The sequence below is a fragment of the Microtus oregoni genome, unplaced genomic scaffold, assembly GCF_018167655.1.
Source record: "Microtus oregoni isolate MIOR12 unplaced genomic scaffold, Mior012 000057F_ref0000458, whole genome shotgun sequence".
Taxonomy (NCBI): Eukaryota; Metazoa; Chordata; class Mammalia; order Rodentia; family Cricetidae; genus Microtus; species Microtus oregoni.
The window spans coordinates 7,777,750-7,799,774 of record NW_024543833.1 but is presented as its reverse complement, the minus strand read 5'-3'; the positions used below and the strand labels follow the sequence as shown (position 1 = coordinate 7,799,774).

Below are 22,025 nucleotides of genomic sequence, written 5' to 3'. Positions count from 1 at the left end.
ACGCATGTGCCACAGCTGGTGTGTGGTGAGGACAACCTGTTCGAGTCAGTGCTCTCTGTCACCAGGTAAGTTCCCAGAATGCAGTTAAACTGCCAAGCTTGGCAGTGAACATTTTAAATCCCCAGCTCACTGGTTGGTGGCTGACTTTTTAAAAGGATTTCCTAGGGTTCTATAAACCTGAGTAGATGACATCACAGAATTCTCCATTCTGAGTTCTAACATGGGACATTCAGAATTGGTTCCTGAGAACTTCTAACCCCACAGGGGCTTTGGATGGCGGTCACACAAAGCCAGTCACAACAAGCTAAGTAGGTCTGAAAACAAATACTCAATCCCTGACATTGGAGGCCTTCAGCTGTTATATGACCTACACAGAGAGGAGCGCATTTTATCTGTGCTAAGTAAGTATATAGACTCTAGATGACACATGTATGCATAAACACCACATAACCTACCAGACAGTGAGGATAAGTGAATTTAGCATGATAATAGATTTATTTTTTCCATTTCTGAAAATTTGCAATAAACAAATAGAAACAATTTCAAAGTTTTACTGGAATAATTGCGTGGGCCCAAATTCTAGTCCACTTCAGATTCAGAGTGAAGTTTTTTTTTTGATGAGGGGACTCTTATTCTTAGTCACTAGCAGACCACACTGTGCTCTCAGAGAATTCCCAGTTCAGCAGCTCAGTAGAGGCTGTCCCCAGAGCTCCCAAACCTAACAGCAAGCAGTGTGAGCAAAGGAAGAGAGGTGCCAGGCTCTCCTGCCCCTCTGCCACTGGTACTGACCACCTCAGTACTAGCAGATTTGAGTTCCTCTCAAAGTCCAGCCCAGGTTCTCAAGAGTTGCTTCAGGAGAAGCAGGAGGACATCAAGAGGCATTGCTAAGCAACAGCAGGAAGGTTGAACCCTTGAAGAGCATGAGGCTGGGACTCCAGTTTACAATGGAAGAGTGCCTCGTGGGACTACCTTCTGCCCAAGTCCCCTGGCTGAGGACCTAACAAGCTTTGAAGGCTTCTGGTAAGGCCTGATGCAGAAAACAAGGACTTTTCAGACAGCAGCTCACCCTGGGCCTTCTGAGTGAACATGCTACTTAAAACAGGTTAGATTTCCCTCACTTTACTGTTTTGATCTGTTTGGCTTACACAGATTCTAATTAAAATGTTTCTGTAAACATTTGCTACATATGGTAAAGAGCAGCTCAGACCTTGGGCCCAGCAGCCTTCAGACGGTTCGAGAGCTCACCTCTGGTAATTAATGTCCCTGGCTGGAGGTAGTTCCAAACTCCTATCTATAGAGCACGTGCAATTGTTTCAGCCAAGCAGAGCTAAGGCAGAGACAGCAGCCCACCACACCCTTAAGTGTCCACATGAAGTGGCAGCTGCTAGCCAAAGAGGTCCTATTGTTCTTGCTGTCCACTTGAAGATATGGGCACATTAACCACACACTGTCTTCTCCATGCAGGTCCTGTGGAGGCTGTCCCTGCACACAAGGCACACATCTGCCAAGGCAGTGAAGAACACACAAGCTTTGCTGCACAGTTGTGTGGAAGTACCTGGAGTTTTGTTTTCATTTTATGGTACTGAGACTACTACATAGGAAATCTTCCCTCTGGCCAAATGAATCGTGAGCTTTAACCTTCCTTTTCAAGGGACTCAGAGGGCAAGCACTCAATTTTGCTGAAACCTAGTATTTCCTAAGGATATCTTAAACTCCACTGCACCAAAATTTTCCATAAATACAAGTTTCTGATGGCTTCAGATCTTCTAGAAACTGGCAACAATTAAATGGAAAAATTAGTCTCAGCGGCTTTCAAATATGGCACTTTCTAATACTATACATGGATGGGAGGAAGGAAAAGGAGACAATCTGAGAATTTCTTGAGGCCAAGTGGTCCCTGATATATGAAATATTTAACATTACTATTTATACTTAATATATAAAATCTAGACTTGATTAAGGTTTTTCTTCATTACTTTTAAATGTGGTAATTAGGAAAAGGCAAAAGATATTATATGACCAGAAGAGAAACTAGTTTCAAGTATGGATTTAGTTGTGTGAAAATTGCAACCTGAATGCTTTGCTAAAGCCAACTTCACTAGATGCTGACGGAGGACAGAATGAGACTGGACCTTTAGCTTCCCCACCCCAGCCCATCCAAAACTAAAGGGGAAAAACGAAGGGATAAGGTCACAAAATAGTTTCTATCTCCCTTTCAGATCACTCTAAAAAGAGGATGACCAGAGTAGAGTCTAAAGGAAGTCACGTTACAAGGTTAACAGCCAAAAGCTGAATGGTATCAGAAGAGCCAGGCTATACATTACTGGCAAATGTGATGAACTGGCTTGACTTTTATTTTCCTTTAAGTCCAAGAGCATGGCCTGGCATACTTAAGTACCTGCCACAGGGTAAAGGGACCACATGAGTAATGCCTGGCTAACTTCAGACACACAGGTCTTTGGTTTTTTCTTAACCAAAACATGGCTTCAATGTCCTAACATGACTCATCAGTGTTAAATTCCACAGTTCTCTAAGCCTTGGGTTTGAATTATTATCAGTGGTAAAAACAAAGGTAAAAGCTAACAATCTTAAAAACAAAACAGTGCAATTAGTGAATAGCTTGCTCAAAAAATACCGCATTAGGTCTGTGGACATACTTGACAGTATTTTTTACTTTGGCAGCAATGCATACATGTTTGTTACTGGTCAGAAGAATACAGAGTACACAAGCTCCCATAACCTGACTTTGCTTCACCAAGGAAACAGAATAATGTACTTGTTGCCTGAGGTCTTGGGCAGCAGGGCCCTATAACTACACTGCCACGGCCGAATACCAAGCAGGTAAGGACACCCAGCACCCATGGATGAGAGAAACAGCAACAGTGACAACCTGGATACCACAGTAAGAATCCTGAGGAGGTATGGATTCAAATGAGTAAAAACACGCTTGTCATAAAATCTCCAGTCTAACACTCAGAGGCTCAAACAAGGCAACAGCTAAACTATGTTCATGTATGAACATTGCTGCCCTTCCTAAAATCAAATCCAGGATTAAGAGCTAACATTTAACTAGAAAAGGACGATATAGAATTGCCGTTTTGTGGAGCATCTTTATGGAATTGTCAAAATATGGCAGAAAGCGCCTTTTACTATGTGTATTTCATCTTATTAAAACAAAAAGGATGAAGTTAGGTTTCAATGTTGTTTCTAGAAACTGGTGGGTCCAGTCAACTGCAGCTGGAAGCTTCAAATCCCTGGAAGAACGCTGTGCTGCTGTGCACCCTGAACCAAACTGTGCTCACAGACCTGTTGAGCAGACTTGCACTGGACACACTCCTTGTACGTGTCCTTGCTTCTCATGTCAGTGACTGCTAACATTTAAATTAGTCAAAGTTCAAGACAGAAAAGGTCGCACAAAGGGAGGTGGGTAAATGGGGAAAAGCAAAGTTTCCAGCTAATACACTTTCTAATACACTTTCAGGAAAATCAGGAAGCAGGAAGCATACTTTGGCATGGAGTCATACTTCTCACCACCAAGGTTTGTTCACTGGACTGATTTCCCAGAGAAAACAGCATGATGTACTTCCACTTAGCTCACTGGGTAAGAAGCCATATTCTACACTTGATACCTACTTCCCAACAAGGTCATTCAAGCAAATCCTCACAACAAACCATGGCCCACTCTGCCCTCAAGGGCTCTAAAATTAACGACATTCTTCCTACTAAGAAGATCATTCTTATCAAAATAACCAAATAATTGCCACAGGATAATGAGGATCTGTAATTACTATTAGTGACTATTAGTGATGTATAGGGAAGAATAGACCTTAATTTTCAAAGCTTAATCCTGGAGACACAGGCCAACCACAGACTTGTTTTGACTGGTTAGAATGATCAAAGGTCATAGAAGTCTCAGAGGGAAAAATCAATCCAGCAAGCCTAACTCAGCATTTAACTACGAGAAGCTCAGAGTATAAGAGAAAGTTTCCTTAAAGGGGCCATGAAAGGTCAAATTCTGGGAAAGGAGTGGTCCTTAGACCATTCCAATCATCAGGAAGGACGAGGTCCAGACTTTGCTGTCCTTTGGGTATATGACTTTCTTCTTCCTTCTCTCATGGAACCTCTACTTAATACAAAACTGGTAAACAACATACACATGGGCCAATGGAGACCAAGCACAGTTATTATTTGAAGAATGGATGAGTGACAACGTCCTCACTGCCTTCCCGACACCTCTTCTGCAAATTTCCAATACAGAGACCTACGTATCCCTCAACACATGCTCAAGATGCTTAAAATCCCTACAATTTTGGCCTAGGAACAAGACAGCCTCCCAGTCCTAGCTCACCCCGAGCATAAAGCTCTTCACTCTTTCATCTGTGAATGAGAAGACGGGGGCAGATTTTAAGTGGAAAACTTGGAAATATTTCAAGTCTTAGTTTTATTATTTCACTGTGGGGAGAAGGCTATTCCCAATATACAAACTTTTCCCTTTGGTGAAATCCAAACAGCACCCCATTTCGCACAAAAGGCTCTCAATAATGATGTGATGTTTTAAAAGGCAGGTTTTACTCTTATTCTTTAACAAACCAAGCTTCTTACCTAATTCATTTTCTTTTGAACTTACTAATTTGCTAAGCAAATGTTTTCTGTCTATTAAAAAAAACCTCAGTCACAGCTTCATCTGTGACATCAGCGTACTTTTCAAAAGGATAAATGTGCACACCAGATGTGGAGCTTCCTCGTTTCCCTTGCAGCTAAGAGAAGCCCATGATCTGCTGTAAATAAAATGCAGTTCAGCATATACAAATCTATATTTTACATTTTGATAATTTAAGTTGACAAGTACTGTTGTCTGCTATCAACACATTGCAGGATCCCCTGCAAGTTGGTTGTTGTTTGTTTTAAGGATAATATTAACAACAGCATTTTATGACATCTGATGCCAAATAGTAACAATATAACTTCTCAAATCTTTAGGGACCTTTTCATTGGATTTAAAAGCAGATAACAAGCAGCTCCTTATTTGCTATAATTGGCGAGACACAACCCAGACTTAGAACTGGAGGGTGATGCGACTCTAATGGACTAGGCAGAAGATATCTATCTACTTGGGATAAAAGTTGCAGTCTCATGATTATTAGCAATGTCTTAAGAGCTCTCAAGCTACCTCCACTAGATGATATGCCCTATGCACCGAGACTGGTAAGAGGTCTTAGGAGAAAAACTTCTATATTATCACATTTAGCATGGTATTCTTGGTCGTTTGGGGGAGGGGTGAATGTTAATACATCAGCATTTACTATCTTCCTGTTCAATAAACATGCTAAAGTGTGTTGTCCTGCTTATATGAGAGGGTGCCATCAACTTGTAGCAGTGCACTGAACTCTGCCTCAGATTAATCATGCTGCCAACACACAAAGAACAGAGACCCATGACAAATTCCTCTGTAATTCTCCAACCCAGAAGACTCCGACCATAGCATTTTCAGTGTTTCAATAAAATGACTAGATATCTCAAATGTGAGGTTATCTCCTTATTCTCTAAATTTGGCCAAATTAAGCATTAGACATAAATTCTGTCACAAAGCAGGGGCTGAATGGGACAGCTATGGCAAGGTCTCTGACATTCTTCTGATGGCAAGTCAAAACCAATGCCCTATAGAGGTCATTTCTTGCGCCAGTGTCAACCCAAGGGTTAAATAGACCTAAAGGAAAGCTCAGAGTGCACCCACACACAGACATTCTGCAGACATGGGAGTTGCCTGCCAGCCCGATTCATTACAAGCTAGAAACAGTCAAGCAGACTATTTAAGCAGGAATTCTTCCTTCCAATATGACAAACACTAACCACAATTCTAATGGAACCTATGACAGACCGGCCTCTTTTGTTTTGACCAGGGATATAAGGACCCAAATCCCACAGGGCTGACGTAGTGGAGCGATCTGAGATGAGCCTCCTTGGTGCAATGCTCACCTGCTCTCCACGGACCCACTATAAGCCTCCATTCTCAAGCACGCGCAGCTACCGACTTGTTCCTACCCAATCAGCGGTGGAGTTAAGAAGAGTGAACTTGAGTTGCTGATGTATGTTATTTCAATAATAAAGTTTATATAAAACTTTCATTTTCTTCCAAAGATTGGCTGGAGAAGACAGAAGTGAGTTACAAGAAAGTCTGACAATCCAAGTGTCCAATCACCATGCATAGTTAAGTCTGAAAAAGAATTTGCTTTAAAAATGTGATTTTGACAAGCTCCAGTTAAAAACCATTTTGCAGGGTCCATTTCATCACATAACCAACATATCTTACTAATAAATGTAAGACTGGATTTATACAACCTTTTTGAACTAAGGGCTACATGTTAACTTGTAGGTAACTTCTCCAGTCTCTTACCCAGAGTCTGAATGGTGCTCACCCCACACAGCTGGGCACTTAGTTGCCTTCACACTATAAGTGGACTGACCAGTACACACACTGCAATGTCAGAGACCGTGAAGCAGATTGGATTCTGAGGCTATGGAACAGGAACTCTGACTTTGAGGGCATTAGCTATTGCTTATTACTGTAACTCATATATAAAATTTGTATGCTGAGTTCATTTCATTTTGAAAAACATTGATTTTTCCCCTCCACTGTTATTTAACTTAAAAACAAAAAACCTCTTTGTTCTTTAACCCTCGGAGGATATACACATTTAGGCAAGCAAACAAAAAAAAAGAAAGAAGGACATTCCGAACATGTTCTTTGCCCCCAGTCTCCTAGGGTTAAAGTGTGGGGCTTTCTGTAACATCTTACATAAGGCACTCTTATTCCACTTTTTTCTTAAAAGAGACTTTTTCTTTGGTTTCTTGTAATTTTTCAGTGAGTCTATCCTTTGTCTCCTCCATTTTCTCAGTGATGAGCTCCTTAGTCTCCTCCATTCTGTCCTGCAGATACTCCTTGACAGGTGGTGGGGTTGACATGTACCCCTGACTTCGCAGATACTTCACGGTAAAGGACGTTCCTCCCAAGGTCACAGTATAGCGGGCAGGTGTTGCAATCTTAGGGGAAGAAGGAGGAAACAAAAGCAAACAGGCTGATCAACACCTGATTATGACTGTAAACAAAATTAAGTTGGAACTAAACATTTCAGTAATAATCAGCATACACTTCTGTTAGAGAAGGCGAGTATAATACTCTATATCGTTTGTCTTTCTAACAAGGGCTACTTTTCTGCAGACTTATTTTAAAATGTCTGTCCTCAGACCATATGACTTAAGATTTCAGGGTTATCACAGACAGCTGCACTGAAACCCTAATGAATGCTAATGAGCATGGGGGCAGAAGGAGGGTGTGATTCTAACAGTAATACAGGTGCAGGTTTCTGTGCCCCAAAATCTCTGACATGCACTATCTACCTGAGCTAAAATGCAGCCAAAGTTCAAACAGTGGGAAGCTGAGCAAGAGTCAGATACTTCTTTGCTGGATTCACGTTTGCTCTACTCTCAAATCGTCTCTCTTTAACTCTTTCTGCACGTATGCTACCATCTCACCATAGGGTCCGGAACAGACGTCTCCCAAGGCCACGGCAGCTCTTCTTAGTTTTTGTCCTTATGTTGTGATGAAAACAAAGACTTGAACCAGTGGAAGGGCTTTGCAAAAACAAATGGCCACCTGGTACCGGGAGCTCAAGCAGGCACAGTACACAGCAAACATTCAGAAAGTACCTGCCATTCTTCTCTCAATTGTTCCTCTAATCCCACCAAGTGGCTCTCTTTAGTTCAATGGCCTCTGTGGGACCACACCATTGACCTGATAGCAGCCTGGGCCCACTCTAAAACAGCTCCCTCTCCCTGACTCCCATGCACCTGGTGCCAGGACCACCCCCACGTGGATTTTCTCGGGCACACTGGCCACGTCACTGTAGCTTTTGAACAAGGTCTGTAGACTCTTCACTTTCACACTCCCACGATGGCCTGTCCAGGTTCCTGCTTTTGATGTCATCTATATATTAAGAATTCTTAATTTACATCTCCATACTGAATCCCTTCCCTGAATTCACATATAGCCAACTACCCAAATCATTTGCACCTGAATGTCTGACTTAATATGCACAAACTCACAGGCCTCAACTGTCCCAGTCAGACCTGCTTTTTCCAAAATTTTACTCACTACAGAAAATGGTAACTTGTTCTTCCATTTACTCAGGCCAAAATAAATAGCTCTTACTCAATTTCTTTAACGTAATTTGTATGTGTAGCATTAGGAAAGTCCATTAGTTTCTTTAAAACATACCCACCATCCAATTGCTTCTGACTGCCTCCCCAGGGACCACTTGGGTGCTGACATGAGGACATGCAGCCTAGGCTTCTGTAGCAGACAGCCTCATCCTGATGCCCCAGCTTTTTACCCCGGCTTCAACATGATAGCAGTTGCAGTGATTTGAAGTCACACGTTCAAAGTAACCAATAGTTTCCCTATAACACACAGGCTCCTGATCTGGCAGTCTTTCTGCTTCTCTTGCTCATTCCAGCCACAATGGCTCCTATCTAACTTTCTGGTACCTAGCATCCTGCAGTTCTCAAGGCTCCCTCTGCTGGGAACCCTTGTCTCCCTCTCCTCCCTGCCAACTCCCAGATCAACCTGTTAACTGTTCAGAGCACTTCCCATCTAAATCTGCAATCTAGGAGGACCACGGGTGGGGGCTAGGGGCGTGGTGGTGGGGGTGTGAACAAAAAACACATACCAAAACATCTTCTTATCTGGTTTATTCTTTCTTAAAATATTTATGTGTATCAGTGTTTTGCCTGTACATATGTATGCACACTGCATGTGTGCCTGGTGCCCATAGAGGTCAAAGGACTGAAGTTACAAATGGTTGTGAGCCAAAAACTGAATGCTGGGTTTCAAACTCCTGGTCCTTTGCAAGAATATCAAGTGTTCTTAACTATATTCATTCTTTCTTTTTTCTTTCTTTCTCTTTCTCTTTCTTTCTTTCTTTCTTCTTTTTTGAGACAGATTTCTCTGTTGTAGTACTGGTAGTCCTGAAACTCACTGTGTAGACTAGTCTGGCCTGAACTCACAGCAATCCACCTGCCTCTGCTTCCTGAGTGCTGGGATTCAAGGTGTGCACTACCATCACCCATTGTATATTCTTTCTTCTTAATGATCAGTAACATTTAGTATAATTTAAATATACACACACCATATATGCACACATGTGTATGTACATGCATGCTTGAGTATTTTCAACCCTTCCTTCTCTGTCTCTCCAATTGCCCTTGACCTGCCCACTCTCCTTCCCTAGAATGCGCTCTCCAAGGGAAGTCTTAGCAGTGCTTTGTTTTCTTCCCTCCCTTTCTTTTTTAAAGAAAGGGTTCCAGTCTCAGAGCTTATCAAGCAGACCAGGCTGGCCTTGAACTTTCTCCCAAATGCTGGAACTAAAGGTGTACCTGGTCAGACAGTGTTTTCCTCATCAGTGAATTCCGGAGTAAGCTCTGGACAAATCTGAGCCAACGACAGTGCCTGTTAAAGGAGCTCTGCTGTGTAACCAGCTAGCTGCCCAGCACTAGCATACCTCACTCTGGAGCTTTGCCTTAAGGAAGAAGGCATCTCTGTTGTTCTACTTGAAGTCCTGTGGGTTACAGAAAACTCAGGACATATTCCATTTCTCACCCTACAGAAGGACATGAGGGGGAAAAATCCACAGGGTTTGTAGGTTTCCAAATATGCTAAGCACTAATGCACCTCAAAGTACACCGGAGAGTGCAAAAACACAAAAACAGGCCCCTGAATTCCCGGGGGGTTCATGAGCACATAAAGAAAACTCTTAAATCAGATGCTATAAAGAAAGGAGTCAGAAAAAATGACTTAAACCACCATCATGTACTCTGATATGTTAAATTTAACCTACCACTGCTATAAAACACTGTAAAATAATATGAGAAAAACACAGCAATTAAGCTCTGAGAAAAATTATCTGAGATCTCAGATGATTCTAGTAAAGATAGAAAAAAACATTACTTCCGAATAATACTATGTCACTATGTATTTTTACACAGCATAACACCACTACATAATAGTAATACATAATACTGTAAGTCATTATTCTACATACTTTTACACAGAAGAGTAACACCTACTTTCCCCAAATTTTCATTTTATTTGAATATGGATATCATAGAATCATATTTTTAAATAAAATATGAGATTAATATAGCTGAATTCTATGATTTACAATGAGACTTCCCCTCTATAATAAAGACAGGCATAGAGACTTTCTATAAAAGCAGCACTGTGTACACCCTGAGAAGTTATAGACTCTCTAAAGTGAGAACACCTAAGAACTAAGCCTGGACTGTGTCACACAAAACAGTGTGAATTCAGCCTTCACAATCCCATTTTCTAAAGAAGGGTAAACTATTATAAATAATAAAGCAAATGCTAGATTTCAGTAACAAGTCAGGGCAGGGGGATGCCTGAGCCTGGCAGACTATGGCTTACCTATTTTTTAAGGCACTTCTTCCTAAAGTCATAGTTTTATTTTTGTACCTTCTGCTCATTAGAAATACAAAATGTGAAATAGGATATATATATATATATATATATATATATATATATATATCTTTAATTCAGAGCTCAATGTGAGTTTCCTAGGGAGGGTAAGCAAAGAACCCACCTTAAACATGGCATATGCTGTCAGGGCGTTTCCACTCTGGGAGTTTTTCAGGATGTCTACTACACTGTCAGGTAATCCAATGACCTCTAGGAAAGGGATGACATTCACTCCTCTGAAAAGGAAACATATAATTTAGTCACGTATAAACAACAAGTACAAATTTGCCATAATATATATTCAATTCTATTTGCTCAGGAGACTAAAAGAATAAGACTGTGGGCTCACAAATTGGAGTCCAGCCTGGGCTACATAATGAGCAAATCAAAAAACAACAGTAACAAATCCACACCTACCCAAACTAAACCACCACCACCAAAAATAAACAAACAAAAGTCTAACAGCTGATTCTGTGTGACTGAATGCTTTCATTTCACTCTCTCCAAGTTCAACACACAAGTAGTACTGCCGTCCTGCATCTCACAAGGCCATTAAATTAGTCTTATTTAAAAAGCAGACACTTTATTTATAGTCACAGTAATGGCTTTAAGTAAACCAGGAGAGCAGGGTCAGAACTGTTTACTTGATATTCATTTCCTCACACAAATACCATTTTCTTAGGACACGTCAACTCACAGTTCAGGATCTTATGTTCTTACCTTTAAAACTTCATCACTACCACTTCTGTGCTATCATGCAAAGAATGAGTGATTCTGTGGGCTTGGCAAAATCCAACATTTCTAAAAGTATGTATTCTTGCTTATCAATAAAGAATGTAATTATTTGTATCAGATAAAGAATATTTATAGTAATTATTCTCTATGATAATAAGGTAAGGAATAATTACAGTAAATTGCAACAGATTCTTGGAGGGAGGGAAGGCAAAGAAATTCCAAGCTGTTAAAGCCTTGACTTAGGTAATTTTAGTTTCTTCATTTTATTGTACCACACTGTTCTAATCTTTCCTCTATGTATTTGTATCAGGACAAGGAATCATCTAAACTTGTAATTATCACATTCATAAAATTTAATACACATAGTAGTATATGGTTAATACAAAAAATATATTAACATAAAATCTGTAATTTAAAAATTTGCCTCAGTATACTCGCTGCTTTTTCTCTGTGCAGTCTCCCCCTCCCTAGATGTGGAAACTCTAGAGAGAACCAGAGAGGACTTTTGGGGGTGGGGGGAGGCATAGGGACTTTAAGATGTCCAGGATAGCACCCAATCTGAGAGTGAGCTTGTTTTCTCATGAGGAAATTTAGGTTAAATTCTCCTACAGCAAAGCCTCGCAGATTGAGCTGTGTCTGGTTTTGCATATGACAGTAATACGTAGCATCCCTTTCTTCCCGTGTCCCATCCCTGGCACTTCAAAGTGAACCTTTAACTAAGGCAGGGTGCTCATATTGCTCCATTATAATTGTTTCTTTCCCTTGTCATTAAGTAAGGGAATTGCCTAGACAAAGATAGTTGGATGCCATTAATTTATTTTTAATATAAAAATAATGGGTTAACTGTAATAAGCCCCTGAGAGTACTCTGAGTAGACATTGCTAATCATGACCCAGGAAGACTAGCTAGCATCAAAAATAAAAAATCAGAATGTCAGAAAGAACCATTTTAAAAAGGTAAAATTAAAAATCAACCAGGAGTTCAATACTACCATTTATCTGCATATTCAAGTTTCTTTTAAGACAACAATACAATCCTATTAAAGTAAGCCTCAGTATTAAGACTTGGCCTTTTAATGGCTTAAATTTTTAAAGCAACATCTTATAGCAAGCTAGTTTAATCTTTTAGCACAAAGATGATTATGAAATTATTTCATTACTTCCCAGTTCCAACTAAACCCAGCACATAAAATCTGTGCATTTAACACCAATAATAAGACAAAATTTGGCCAAATAAGAACCCCCCCCCCCCCACCCCGAGACAGGGTTTCTCTGTAGCTTTGGAGCCTGTCCTGGAATTAGCTCTTGTAGACCAGGCTGGCCTCGAACTAACAGAGATCTGCCTGCCTTTGCCTCCCCCACTACCACCCAGCTGAAAACTTTTATCATAAAGATAAGAATCTAAATCAAGCCAGAAAACTCAATGTTTGCCACTTTGTGGTCGGGCAGTAATGTGCGCTTTAACTGTCAGTTTATGATGGTTCATCAAGGCCTAAGAAATGTTCACTATCTAGAGAAAGTACAGTAAACACCAGCAGAGGTGTGGTTGAGAGTGCACCTGTGTGATCAGGAACCCGAGTCTATGGACACACAGTATGGGCAACACAGTTGTTATTGAGCCATAAGTAATTACACGAAATACTTACGTTTAGAGAACAGACCTCTGCTACCTTTTGCCAGACAGTAGCAGTCAGGAAGCTCAATATAAACACACCCATTAGCATAATTTAGCTCTGTCTGAAATACATTTAAGAGAGCTTCAGAACATTGCCACCTAGCTAAATATAGGATACTTTGCTTTCAGACTGTGGGAGTAACTAAGACAAACAGGTCATAAGTACAACATTGATGCCAATGTCCACGCTTCCAGAAACAGTATTTTCTCCCTTTCTCTTACTAGTAGAAAGGCAACCAATAAGGAAAGAGTGTTTTCCAGTTAGAACACTCTTAAAGAAATACAACGTTTCTGTTAGCTGGATGGAAAACCGGAGCTTAATATAACTGACTTCAACCTGATAGTAAACCATTCCCACTGGAACATGTACTAACTCTGTTTTCTTTTGTAGACAAGAATATTTTATAAAGTATTACTTGTGGTTAAGTCATCCACTCAACATATGTGAACTCATTAGGACAGGCTATCATACTGGGCGGTAGGTGGTGGCTCTTAGCCATGAGTCCATGTTGCCTAACAACCCCAGGCCAGCAGGCAGCCTCACCTCTATATTCTGACATAGCATTTTACAGAAGAAGAGAAAGTCAAGATCATGTGTGACAGAATCACCCCTGCTGCTTTAGGTGAACTGAAGAATCTAAAATACAACTATTATCTCCAGAATACTTGGGGTCTGCTTTTTCAATAAAATAATTTGTTTATCATTTGATTGTGTTCTGACAATAAAGCTTGCTTGGAGTTAAAGGGTGGAGCTAGCCATTAGCTGACCAAAATTAACCATAGAAGTTTGAGCGGGCTATAGACAGATTTAGAGACAAGAAGTAGAAAGGCATGGCTGAGAAAGGCTCTTGGCTCTTTTGGATTGAGGAAGGAGAGGGAGGGAGGGAGGGAAAGGGAGAGGGAAAATGAAAGAGAAAGGGAGAGGGGAAGGGAGAGGGAGGGGAAAGAAAGGGGGGAGGTTTCTGGTTGCTTCTCTGCTGCTTCTCTGATCATTTAGGTTCTTAACCCCAGTATCTGACTCCCAAGTTTTTATTGATATGCTATATAATAGGCCAAAAAGCAACCTCATACTCAATTAACTAAGGACATAAGGTTTCCTCATGAGACCAGAAACTGGGAGAAGACATGATCTTTGACAATACTGAACCACAAGAATCCTCAAGTGGCTCAAAAAAGAAAATGCATTATGTCTAAAGCCACATATCTGATGGCAGAATTAAATGGCCCCAAGAACTGAGTAGCTTCTGTCAAAAATAGGGCAATTCTGAGGACTTCTACAAATATTAAACATGTATAGAAAATGTCTTTAACAAAAAATATAATGCAAAGAAACAAAGAAACAGAACAGTATCAATTACATAAAGAAAAACCTGTCCCTCTAGAACTGCAGTGAGAAACACCCAAACCCTTGTTTTCCAGGAAGAGTAGCCCACTTCCCACCACCTTGGGACAGATACTGTAGCTATCTTGGTAGATACTCTAAAGGAAGACACCTGTCTTTCTGTATGCAGCTATCAGACTGTTGAGGCAGACAGAGGTCTCCAAGAACTGGAACCACCTCAGCTGTCATCTGCTAAAGGAAAATGCTAGAGCCTTGGAGGCCAGCCAAAGGGGGAGCTTGCTGACTTTGAAGAACAGATACGAGACAAGACAATGGTGGACAGTGATGGATGAGACCACACTTTGATCAGAATTGATTAGTTATGCCTATCTCTTGTCTTCTGTTTAAACCTAAACCTCACATCAGTAGCACAAAGATGGACTCAGGTTTGTGTTTGTGGCCGGTGGTGACTGGACTCATGCTGGTCACACTGAATAAATCAGTTTTCTCTGCTTTTACCATTAGTTGTCTTTTAAAGTAGATTATTAAAGGGGGCTAAGCCTAGGCCCATAATTTGACCCTAAAAACTCCAGTAATAGTATTTTTCATTCAGCAGGCTCATCAGCTTCTCTGCCAAGGGGTGATCTCCTTATACACAACTGTTATATTTTGTTAATGCCTTAACAGCAAGGCATTAAACACAAATAAGGCATTAAAAAATTAGTGGACTTTGATTAGAAGAGTTAACAAGTGTTAACAAGAGTTAACAAGTTAAGGTCACAGCATGTGGCCCCTGAGGGCAGAACTGCAGGTTTCCCTGCTTTCCAGCAGGGTGATGAATACACCTTACCTTAAAAGGCAGGAACTGTAACCAAAAAAAGATGCACTTGAATACTTTCCATCCAATACCAGAGGGTAGGCCCACCAGTCTCACTTCCCATCAGAACAAAATGACTTAGCATGCTATCAGTCAGAATGCATAATCAGTATCAGCCTGTGATGAATTCATGTTAGCTAGGCTCTGGCAAAAGAGCCTGTGAATTTTCTACCAATACTATACACTCACCCAAACGAGTAGTTTTTCACATGTAGAAACACCATAGAAACATGTAAGTATAGAACTCGTGGTTCGGCTGCATTTCTAAAACCTAGACTTAGGCTGGAAAGATGGCTCAGTGGGTTAAGGTACTCACTGCTAAGTCAGCCTGAGTTCATCCTCTGAGACCCATAAGGTGGGAGAGAAGTGCCAACTGAAAGTTACCTTCTGAACTCCACATGCATACCCACCCACCTATCCAACAACAAATAAATGTAACAAAACAACAAGGACCTTACTTCTGAGTCCTCTTAAACATGCAAAGCTGTCAGCAATGAGACCAGGAGATGGTTCAAAGACCAGAAAACCTATTCAGTTTCGGTGTGGGCTCCACCTCTTATGAGTTGAATTAGCTTATTTCCCCTCACCCAAACTGTTTCCATATTCATACATGGGAAGAACTGTATCACTTACTGTATTTGGTTTTTGGAGGAGTAAATCAAGATGGCAGTTAAAAACTGAGCAAAACACTTGCACCCATAAACAAACATTAGATATTCTCAATAAAATGTGATAATAGCTATAAAAAGTAGTTTTCCTCTGTCAATCAAGGCATGAGACAGAGAAGGGCTGGAAAGAGAGCTCAGTGGTTAACAGAATATGTTGTTCTTGCACAGGACCAGAGTTTGGTTCCCAGCTCCTAAAGAGGGCAGCTCACAACCACCTATAACTCCAGCTCTGGAGGAATTTGATCCTCGGGCCTCTATGGGCACCTGCATTCACATGCACACACCCAACAGACACATATGCGTGTTAGAAACAAAATAAATCTTAAAAAAAGTTAAGGGCCAGTGAGATGGTTTGGTGGGTACAGGTGCCCGCCTGCAATCCTGACATGAACTCGATCGTGGCACACAAGGTGAAGGAGAGAACTGACTCCCACCAGTTGTCCTCTGACCGCCATGTGCTTGACCGCCTCCCGCCCCACGTACAGATAATAAAATAAAAACTAAGGCTTTCAGCATAAACAAGAAGACTAACGTGATAAAAAGTGGGAAGGCAGTCAACTAAGCAAAGACTTACTTTATAGCTGCATAGTAAAATGTTCCAAACCAAATACCAGAAGTTATTAGATGCACAGGAATTAAGACTTTTCCATATTGTCTGAAGGTTTTCTTAAACCGTTGATAAAGACTAATAGACTTGTCTTGTAAAGGATCTGGCTCTTCCTTCTTTTCTGATGGAGTTTCTTGGGATGTGGCGCTGGAAGATAAAACCCTCTTGGCTAAAATATCCTGCTCCCATCGGTCCTGGTGAAGGACTCTCTGCTGAGGTGGCTGAGCATTTAATAGATTCCTTCGCTTTGCAAGGCACTGCACAGCAGGTAAATGTAACCACTGCTTTCGAAGGTGTGGTGTCCAAACTAGTCTGTATTCATCTCTATGCCAAGGTAAGGGTCCTTTTATGCTCCCGTGGTGATCAGAGAGCTTGGCTTTCAGTGGTTCCAAGAATGTCCTGAGTGTCAGCCGAGACATAGTCCGTGGTACATTCCATTGCATTTTGAAGGATGGTGATGGATTTCAGCTTCTACAGAGACTAGATTTAGAAAAATTATTGTATTACATATAGCTTTTCACTTTAAGTCAAACTATTTAAAAATTAACCGTAATTCATTAGAAATAATAGGACAGACAAACTGGCACCTAATCTGCAGGAAATGTGGTTAAGTTACATAGTTTTCAGGCACTGGGATTTTAACATAAAACACATTCTTCAAACACAAGAAGTCTGCTTAGCAGGCATCACAAACGGTAACACTAAGAAACCCTTCCACCACTGAAAACGGGAGGTTTGCAAGGACTCTTCTGTTGTACAGATCCGAGTACAGATGTTTGGGGACATAATTCCATGCACTTTGTTCTCAGACTCTGCCTAAGCCAACAAGTAAAATAATAACTACTTTAACAAGGTTCTTACAGAATTGTGCTATTTCTGGTGGAAAGCTACTCTGTAAATACAATAAATTCACAAGTGTTAAGGTTTGGATATTTATGATTAGTACCATCTATTCTATAAAAGCCTTTAAACAAGTAATAATAAAGTTCTAAATCACATACGTTATTGATGATGTTAAGAAACAGCCTGGTATTTTATCTTCTTTCCCCCTATATCAAGAAAAGAGAAAGAGAAGAAAAGATTTCTCATGATTTGACTTGGCATTAGTGTTGATACAGACTGACAAGGTACTTAGGAGAAAGGAGGATTGCAAGATGGGGGTCAGACTGGGCTACAAAGAGTAATTCTGTCTAAAGAATTCAAGGGGCCGGAGAAATGGCTCAGCAGTTAAGATTACTTGCTATTTTTCCAGAGGACCTGAATTCAGTCGCCAGCACCCACACCAAGCAGCTTACAGCCCTCTGTAATTCCTGCTCCAGGGGATTGATTCAACACCCTCTTCTGACCACAATACAATCATGACAAGATATTAACCCCCTTACCTCCACTGAAAGGTAAGATATCATTTTAAAAGAATGTGGACTTCAGAAAAAGACAAGGTTTAAACTTAATCAAGAATATTTTGGGGCAAATTATTTAGTCTCTTTAAATGCATGTTTTTCAGTAGCAGATGGAATTATAAGAACTACTAATGTATAGTTATTGTTCCATCCCAGCATTTTTAAAAAAGACTTATTTATACTTCAGTGTGTATACGTGTGTCAGATTACCCTCGAGCTGAACTACAGGCAGTTTTCAGTCATTTAACATGTGTGCTGAAAATCTGTCTTCTGGAAGAGTTGCCACTGCTGTTAATGACTGAATCATCTCTTCACCATTTTCCACTCACGTATTCCAGGGCTGCCTGGAGGTCCTTTAAATACATAGTAGCCTAAGTGGTATATCTTAGCACATAATAGTATATTTACTGCCCATTCTTTCCTTCCTTCCCATTACTTCCTATCCCTTCCCTTGGGCATCCCCAGAATGTCCTGTTCTCTCTTTGTAGGAATTATAGGTAGAAATGTATGCTCACAGTAACTGTTCTAATTAACAGGTGTTCTGTCCTCTGTATTCACGCTCTGTTAGTACTTCTCTCTGGCACTGGAGTCAGTTATTTCTGAATCATCTTTCTGAAGCAATTGTGTGTGTGTGTGTGTGAGGTTTCTTGTAATCCTTTTCAAGAATGGCATGGGTCAGCACGTGTGTATCTTTCCGTACTACCCTGCTCCTCAGCCTTGGTGTCACTGATCATGAGTTGCTCCCGCCGGACCGGCGCGCAAGGAGCACATTCCTTTTTTTTTAAATTTATTTATTATGCATACAATATTCTGTCTGTGTGCATGTCTGCAGGCCAGAAGAGGGCACCAGACCTCTTTACAGATGGTTGCACATTCCTTAGCCCGCCAGATGAAAGCCAAGAAGCCACGGCCGGACCTGGATGAGATTCACTGCGAGCTGCGGCAGCAGGGCCTCCCGCGGGCCAAGCCGGAGCTGGACGCCGAGCCCGACCTGGATCTGCCAGGGGGCGGCCTGCATCGCTGTGTGGCCTGCGCGAGGTACTTCATCGATTCTGCCAACCTGAAGACCCATTTCCGATCCAAAGACCACAAGAAGAGGCTGAAGCAGCTGAGCATCGAACCCTAAAGTCAGGAAGAGGCTGAGAGGGCAGCGGGCATGGGCTCCTATGTGCCCCCCCAGCGCCTGGGCGTGCCCACAGAAGTGTCCACTGAGATCCCTGAGATGGACACATCCACCTGAGGGGCCTTGGGATGCAGGGCAGAGAAACTCCATGGACAGTGAGTGGTTCAGCGGCTTGACTAAGGGTTTGGGGGAGATGATCTCTTCTGGATGTTCTACCCAAAATAAAGAACCAGGACAAGAAAAAAAAAAAAAAAAAGAATGGCATGGGAAAAGTCTTTGCCAGTTATTTCATGGTAATTTTTAGGTTCATTTGTTGAACCACAGGGCTAAGTCACTTGTCACTGCTCATGAGTCTCTGAGTATGTAAATTTTGTTTGTTTCTAATTATGGAGTCTGGCTAGCACTGACTGCTGCAATTTCTGCATAATGTAAGACAGTGAAGTGTCTTGTTCAATGTCCTGGGACCGTACTCTTCTGGAGTCTGAGGGCTATAACTCTCCATTTTTTCTTGAGCTTTGATGGCTAGTTGGGGTATTATCTGACCAGGCAGGGCTCCATTTCTGATGTTAAAATGGTATGCTCTGCCCTTGGAATGAGTTCTGGCAAGTCTACCTACATTTTGTGTATCCCTTCTGTGAGGAGCCCTGACTTGAAGCCAAGATCCCTGCTTTGTAGGCACTATTTAGAGCAACAAGTTTCTGGCCAATTTGAACACTTGCCAACTCTTTTGGATTAAACTTTGTCCAGTAGAGCAATGGCACTATATACCTGATTATATTAGGCCTCTTGCGAGTGTGACAGTCTGCATCCTTCAATGCCTCATAAGTAAACTAAACACTTTTTTTCAAAAAGCATATTGATTATTTGGTGCTGTGAAAATTTAATTTTCCAGAATCTTACTGGGATAAAACTCTGTTGTGTATGATTGTTTCTTGATCCAAAAGAGCCATGTGCTATAATGACTTATAACCTTAATTGTGCACTAGGAGGTATGTATTAAGTTTTATAAGGCATAAAAATAATCTTTTAATGTCTTTTGAGATTGTTGTTCTTCTCTCTAATAAAATTCTGTGACTTTCTGTGATTTTAGGATGATGCTTACATAGGGTTAGTGTTGCTTCCAGTAACCAAATAGAACTTGGCAACCTCTGTGCATCTTCTTTAGGTGTAAGCACCCCTACTGCACTAATTTTGTTTTCTCTTGTTTTTGATTATATGCCTGCTATTTGATGACAGCTGAAGTCCTAAAAAAAAATTTTAAGTGGTGTGTGGTCTTAGTTTTTCTTATTAATTCCTCCTCCCCCATCACCTAGCCACTTTCATGATCAACACAGAACACCCTGTGACTAAATAGTTTCCCCCTTTTTCTTCTTCTTCTTCTTTTTATAAAATCACACAATTCCTCAGAGTGTCGACAACAACTGGATATTTTATCTTACAAGGTGATTTGGACAGTATATTCCAATTAAAGTTAGATCTCATTGTACAAGTTTAACATCACTCTGACACTAAAACCAGACAATGATACAACTAGTACCACTGGTGAACAGACAACACTAAACTCCCCCCGCCCTGCCCAAATATTGGCAAATCAATTCTAATTACACAACCAAAAGTTCATACAGCATGCTAGGTGAGATTTTCTACTGGGGTGAATAATGGTTCAACATAAGAACATTAAAAGATCTAACAACACATCAGCTTAATGAAAATTGTAATTGTATTTATAGGTGTAGAGAAAGCATGTATGTAGTAACTATCCAAACAGATCAGGGATGGACGAATACTCTACACAACTTTTACATGTGACAAACCTATAGTCAATGCCATACTAAAATGAGGAAACCTGAAAGTGTTTCTTTTCACATCTGAACACAAGTATATCTACTTTTGCAATACATAACTTTAGCCAAAGCAATGATGAAATATGTATATGAAGAGAAAAAATTATCTTTGTTTGCAAATGATACAATCCATAAAAATGCCTAGACTCTACCAAAAGACTCACAGGATTGGGAAATATAACAAGCTGCAAGATACAAAAACCATATAGTTTATCATTTTTATTTATGAATTAATAACATGCATTCTTTGGGAATTACACCTAACTGTGATGCAGACCCAGCTTTCCTCCTTCCAGTGGATTTCCCCCTCTAACCCACTCGCATTCCATTGTGTCAGCCTTTGACCCCAAGACACACTATCCACCTGGGACCCTGCAGCCATACCAGGCTGGGACTAAGGTGACAATTCATACTATCCTTCTTGTCCTCCATTATGATCTCTTCATTCTTACCCGCAGCTCTCCTCCCACCCCAATTCCATTCACTGAAGGCTCTGGATACAAGTGCAGGGTCCCATCCTCTGCCCCTATCCATTCATCTCTCCAGATTATTCTCTGTCTTACTGTAACTTCCATACACTGCATCTCTGACTTCCTGGGGAGTTCACCAGGACCCCTTAGCTCTTTCCCTTGGCTTCTCTCAGCCTTCCGCTTATTCCTTCCATCTCTTATTTCTCTTTGCCACCAACCAACTACAAAAACATTCTCTGGAGGCAACTCACAGCCACACACTTTCTGAGATCCATAGTGAGCAGCAGAAACCAAGGACCAAAACACCCAGCCTACAAAAATCAAATGTCCACAGCTAGAATCACCCCAGTCGTCAGACCTCCAGGTACCTAGAAACCAGCACAAAAAGACAATCTGCTTCCATCAGAATCCATAACCTAGAACAAGGCCCTCATAAACATAGTAGAGCTGAGGCACAAGACAAGGGCTTCAAAATAGCAATTATGAATATGCTCAAGGACATTAAAGAGGAAATAAATAAATTCCACAATAAAGTCTATGAAAACAGAAACAAACAGAGGAATGAAAATAATGAGAACAATTCAGGGCATAAAAGTAGTATTTAACAAAGAAATAGAATCACTAAAGAAAATCCAAACTGAGATAAAACTGGAAATGGAAGCCCTCAGAGACAAGTCCACCAGTAGAAACAGAGAATGACGGGTGCTGAAGACATGGAAGAAGACATGCGCACACCAGTCAAGGAAATGTCAAATCTAAATCCCCATGCACA

General features: G+C 40.9%; 1 protein-coding gene and 1 pseudogene across 4 annotated transcripts in view; one reads left to right on the top strand and one right to left on the bottom strand.

Moving 5' to 3' along the window:
* Nucleotides 1-476: 476 nt before the first annotated feature.
* Nucleotides 477-22,025, bottom strand: part of Fam210a (family with sequence similarity 210 member A) — a 42,038-nt gene continuing 20,489 nt past the window's right edge. Inside the window, exons 2-5 of one of the 4 annotated variants that reach the window (XM_041639143.1) lie at nucleotides 17,418-17,465; nucleotides 16,384-16,896; nucleotides 10,659-10,770; nucleotides 477-7,041 (exon numbers count right to left, since the gene is read on the bottom strand). In XM_041639143.1, the coding sequence (XP_041495077.1) occupies nucleotides 6,808-7,041; nucleotides 10,659-10,770; nucleotides 16,384-16,859 (822 nt within the window). In that variant the 5' untranslated portion in view covers nucleotides 16,860-16,896; nucleotides 17,418-17,465 and the 3' untranslated portion in view covers nucleotides 477-6,807. The remainder of the gene's footprint in view (nucleotides 7,042-10,658; nucleotides 10,771-16,383; nucleotides 16,897-17,417; nucleotides 17,466-22,025) is intronic. The other 3 variants (XM_041639146.1, XM_041639145.1, XM_041639144.1) reach the window with 3 other exon arrangements.
* LOC121438755 lies at nucleotides 3,111-20,437 on the top strand (annotated as a pseudogene).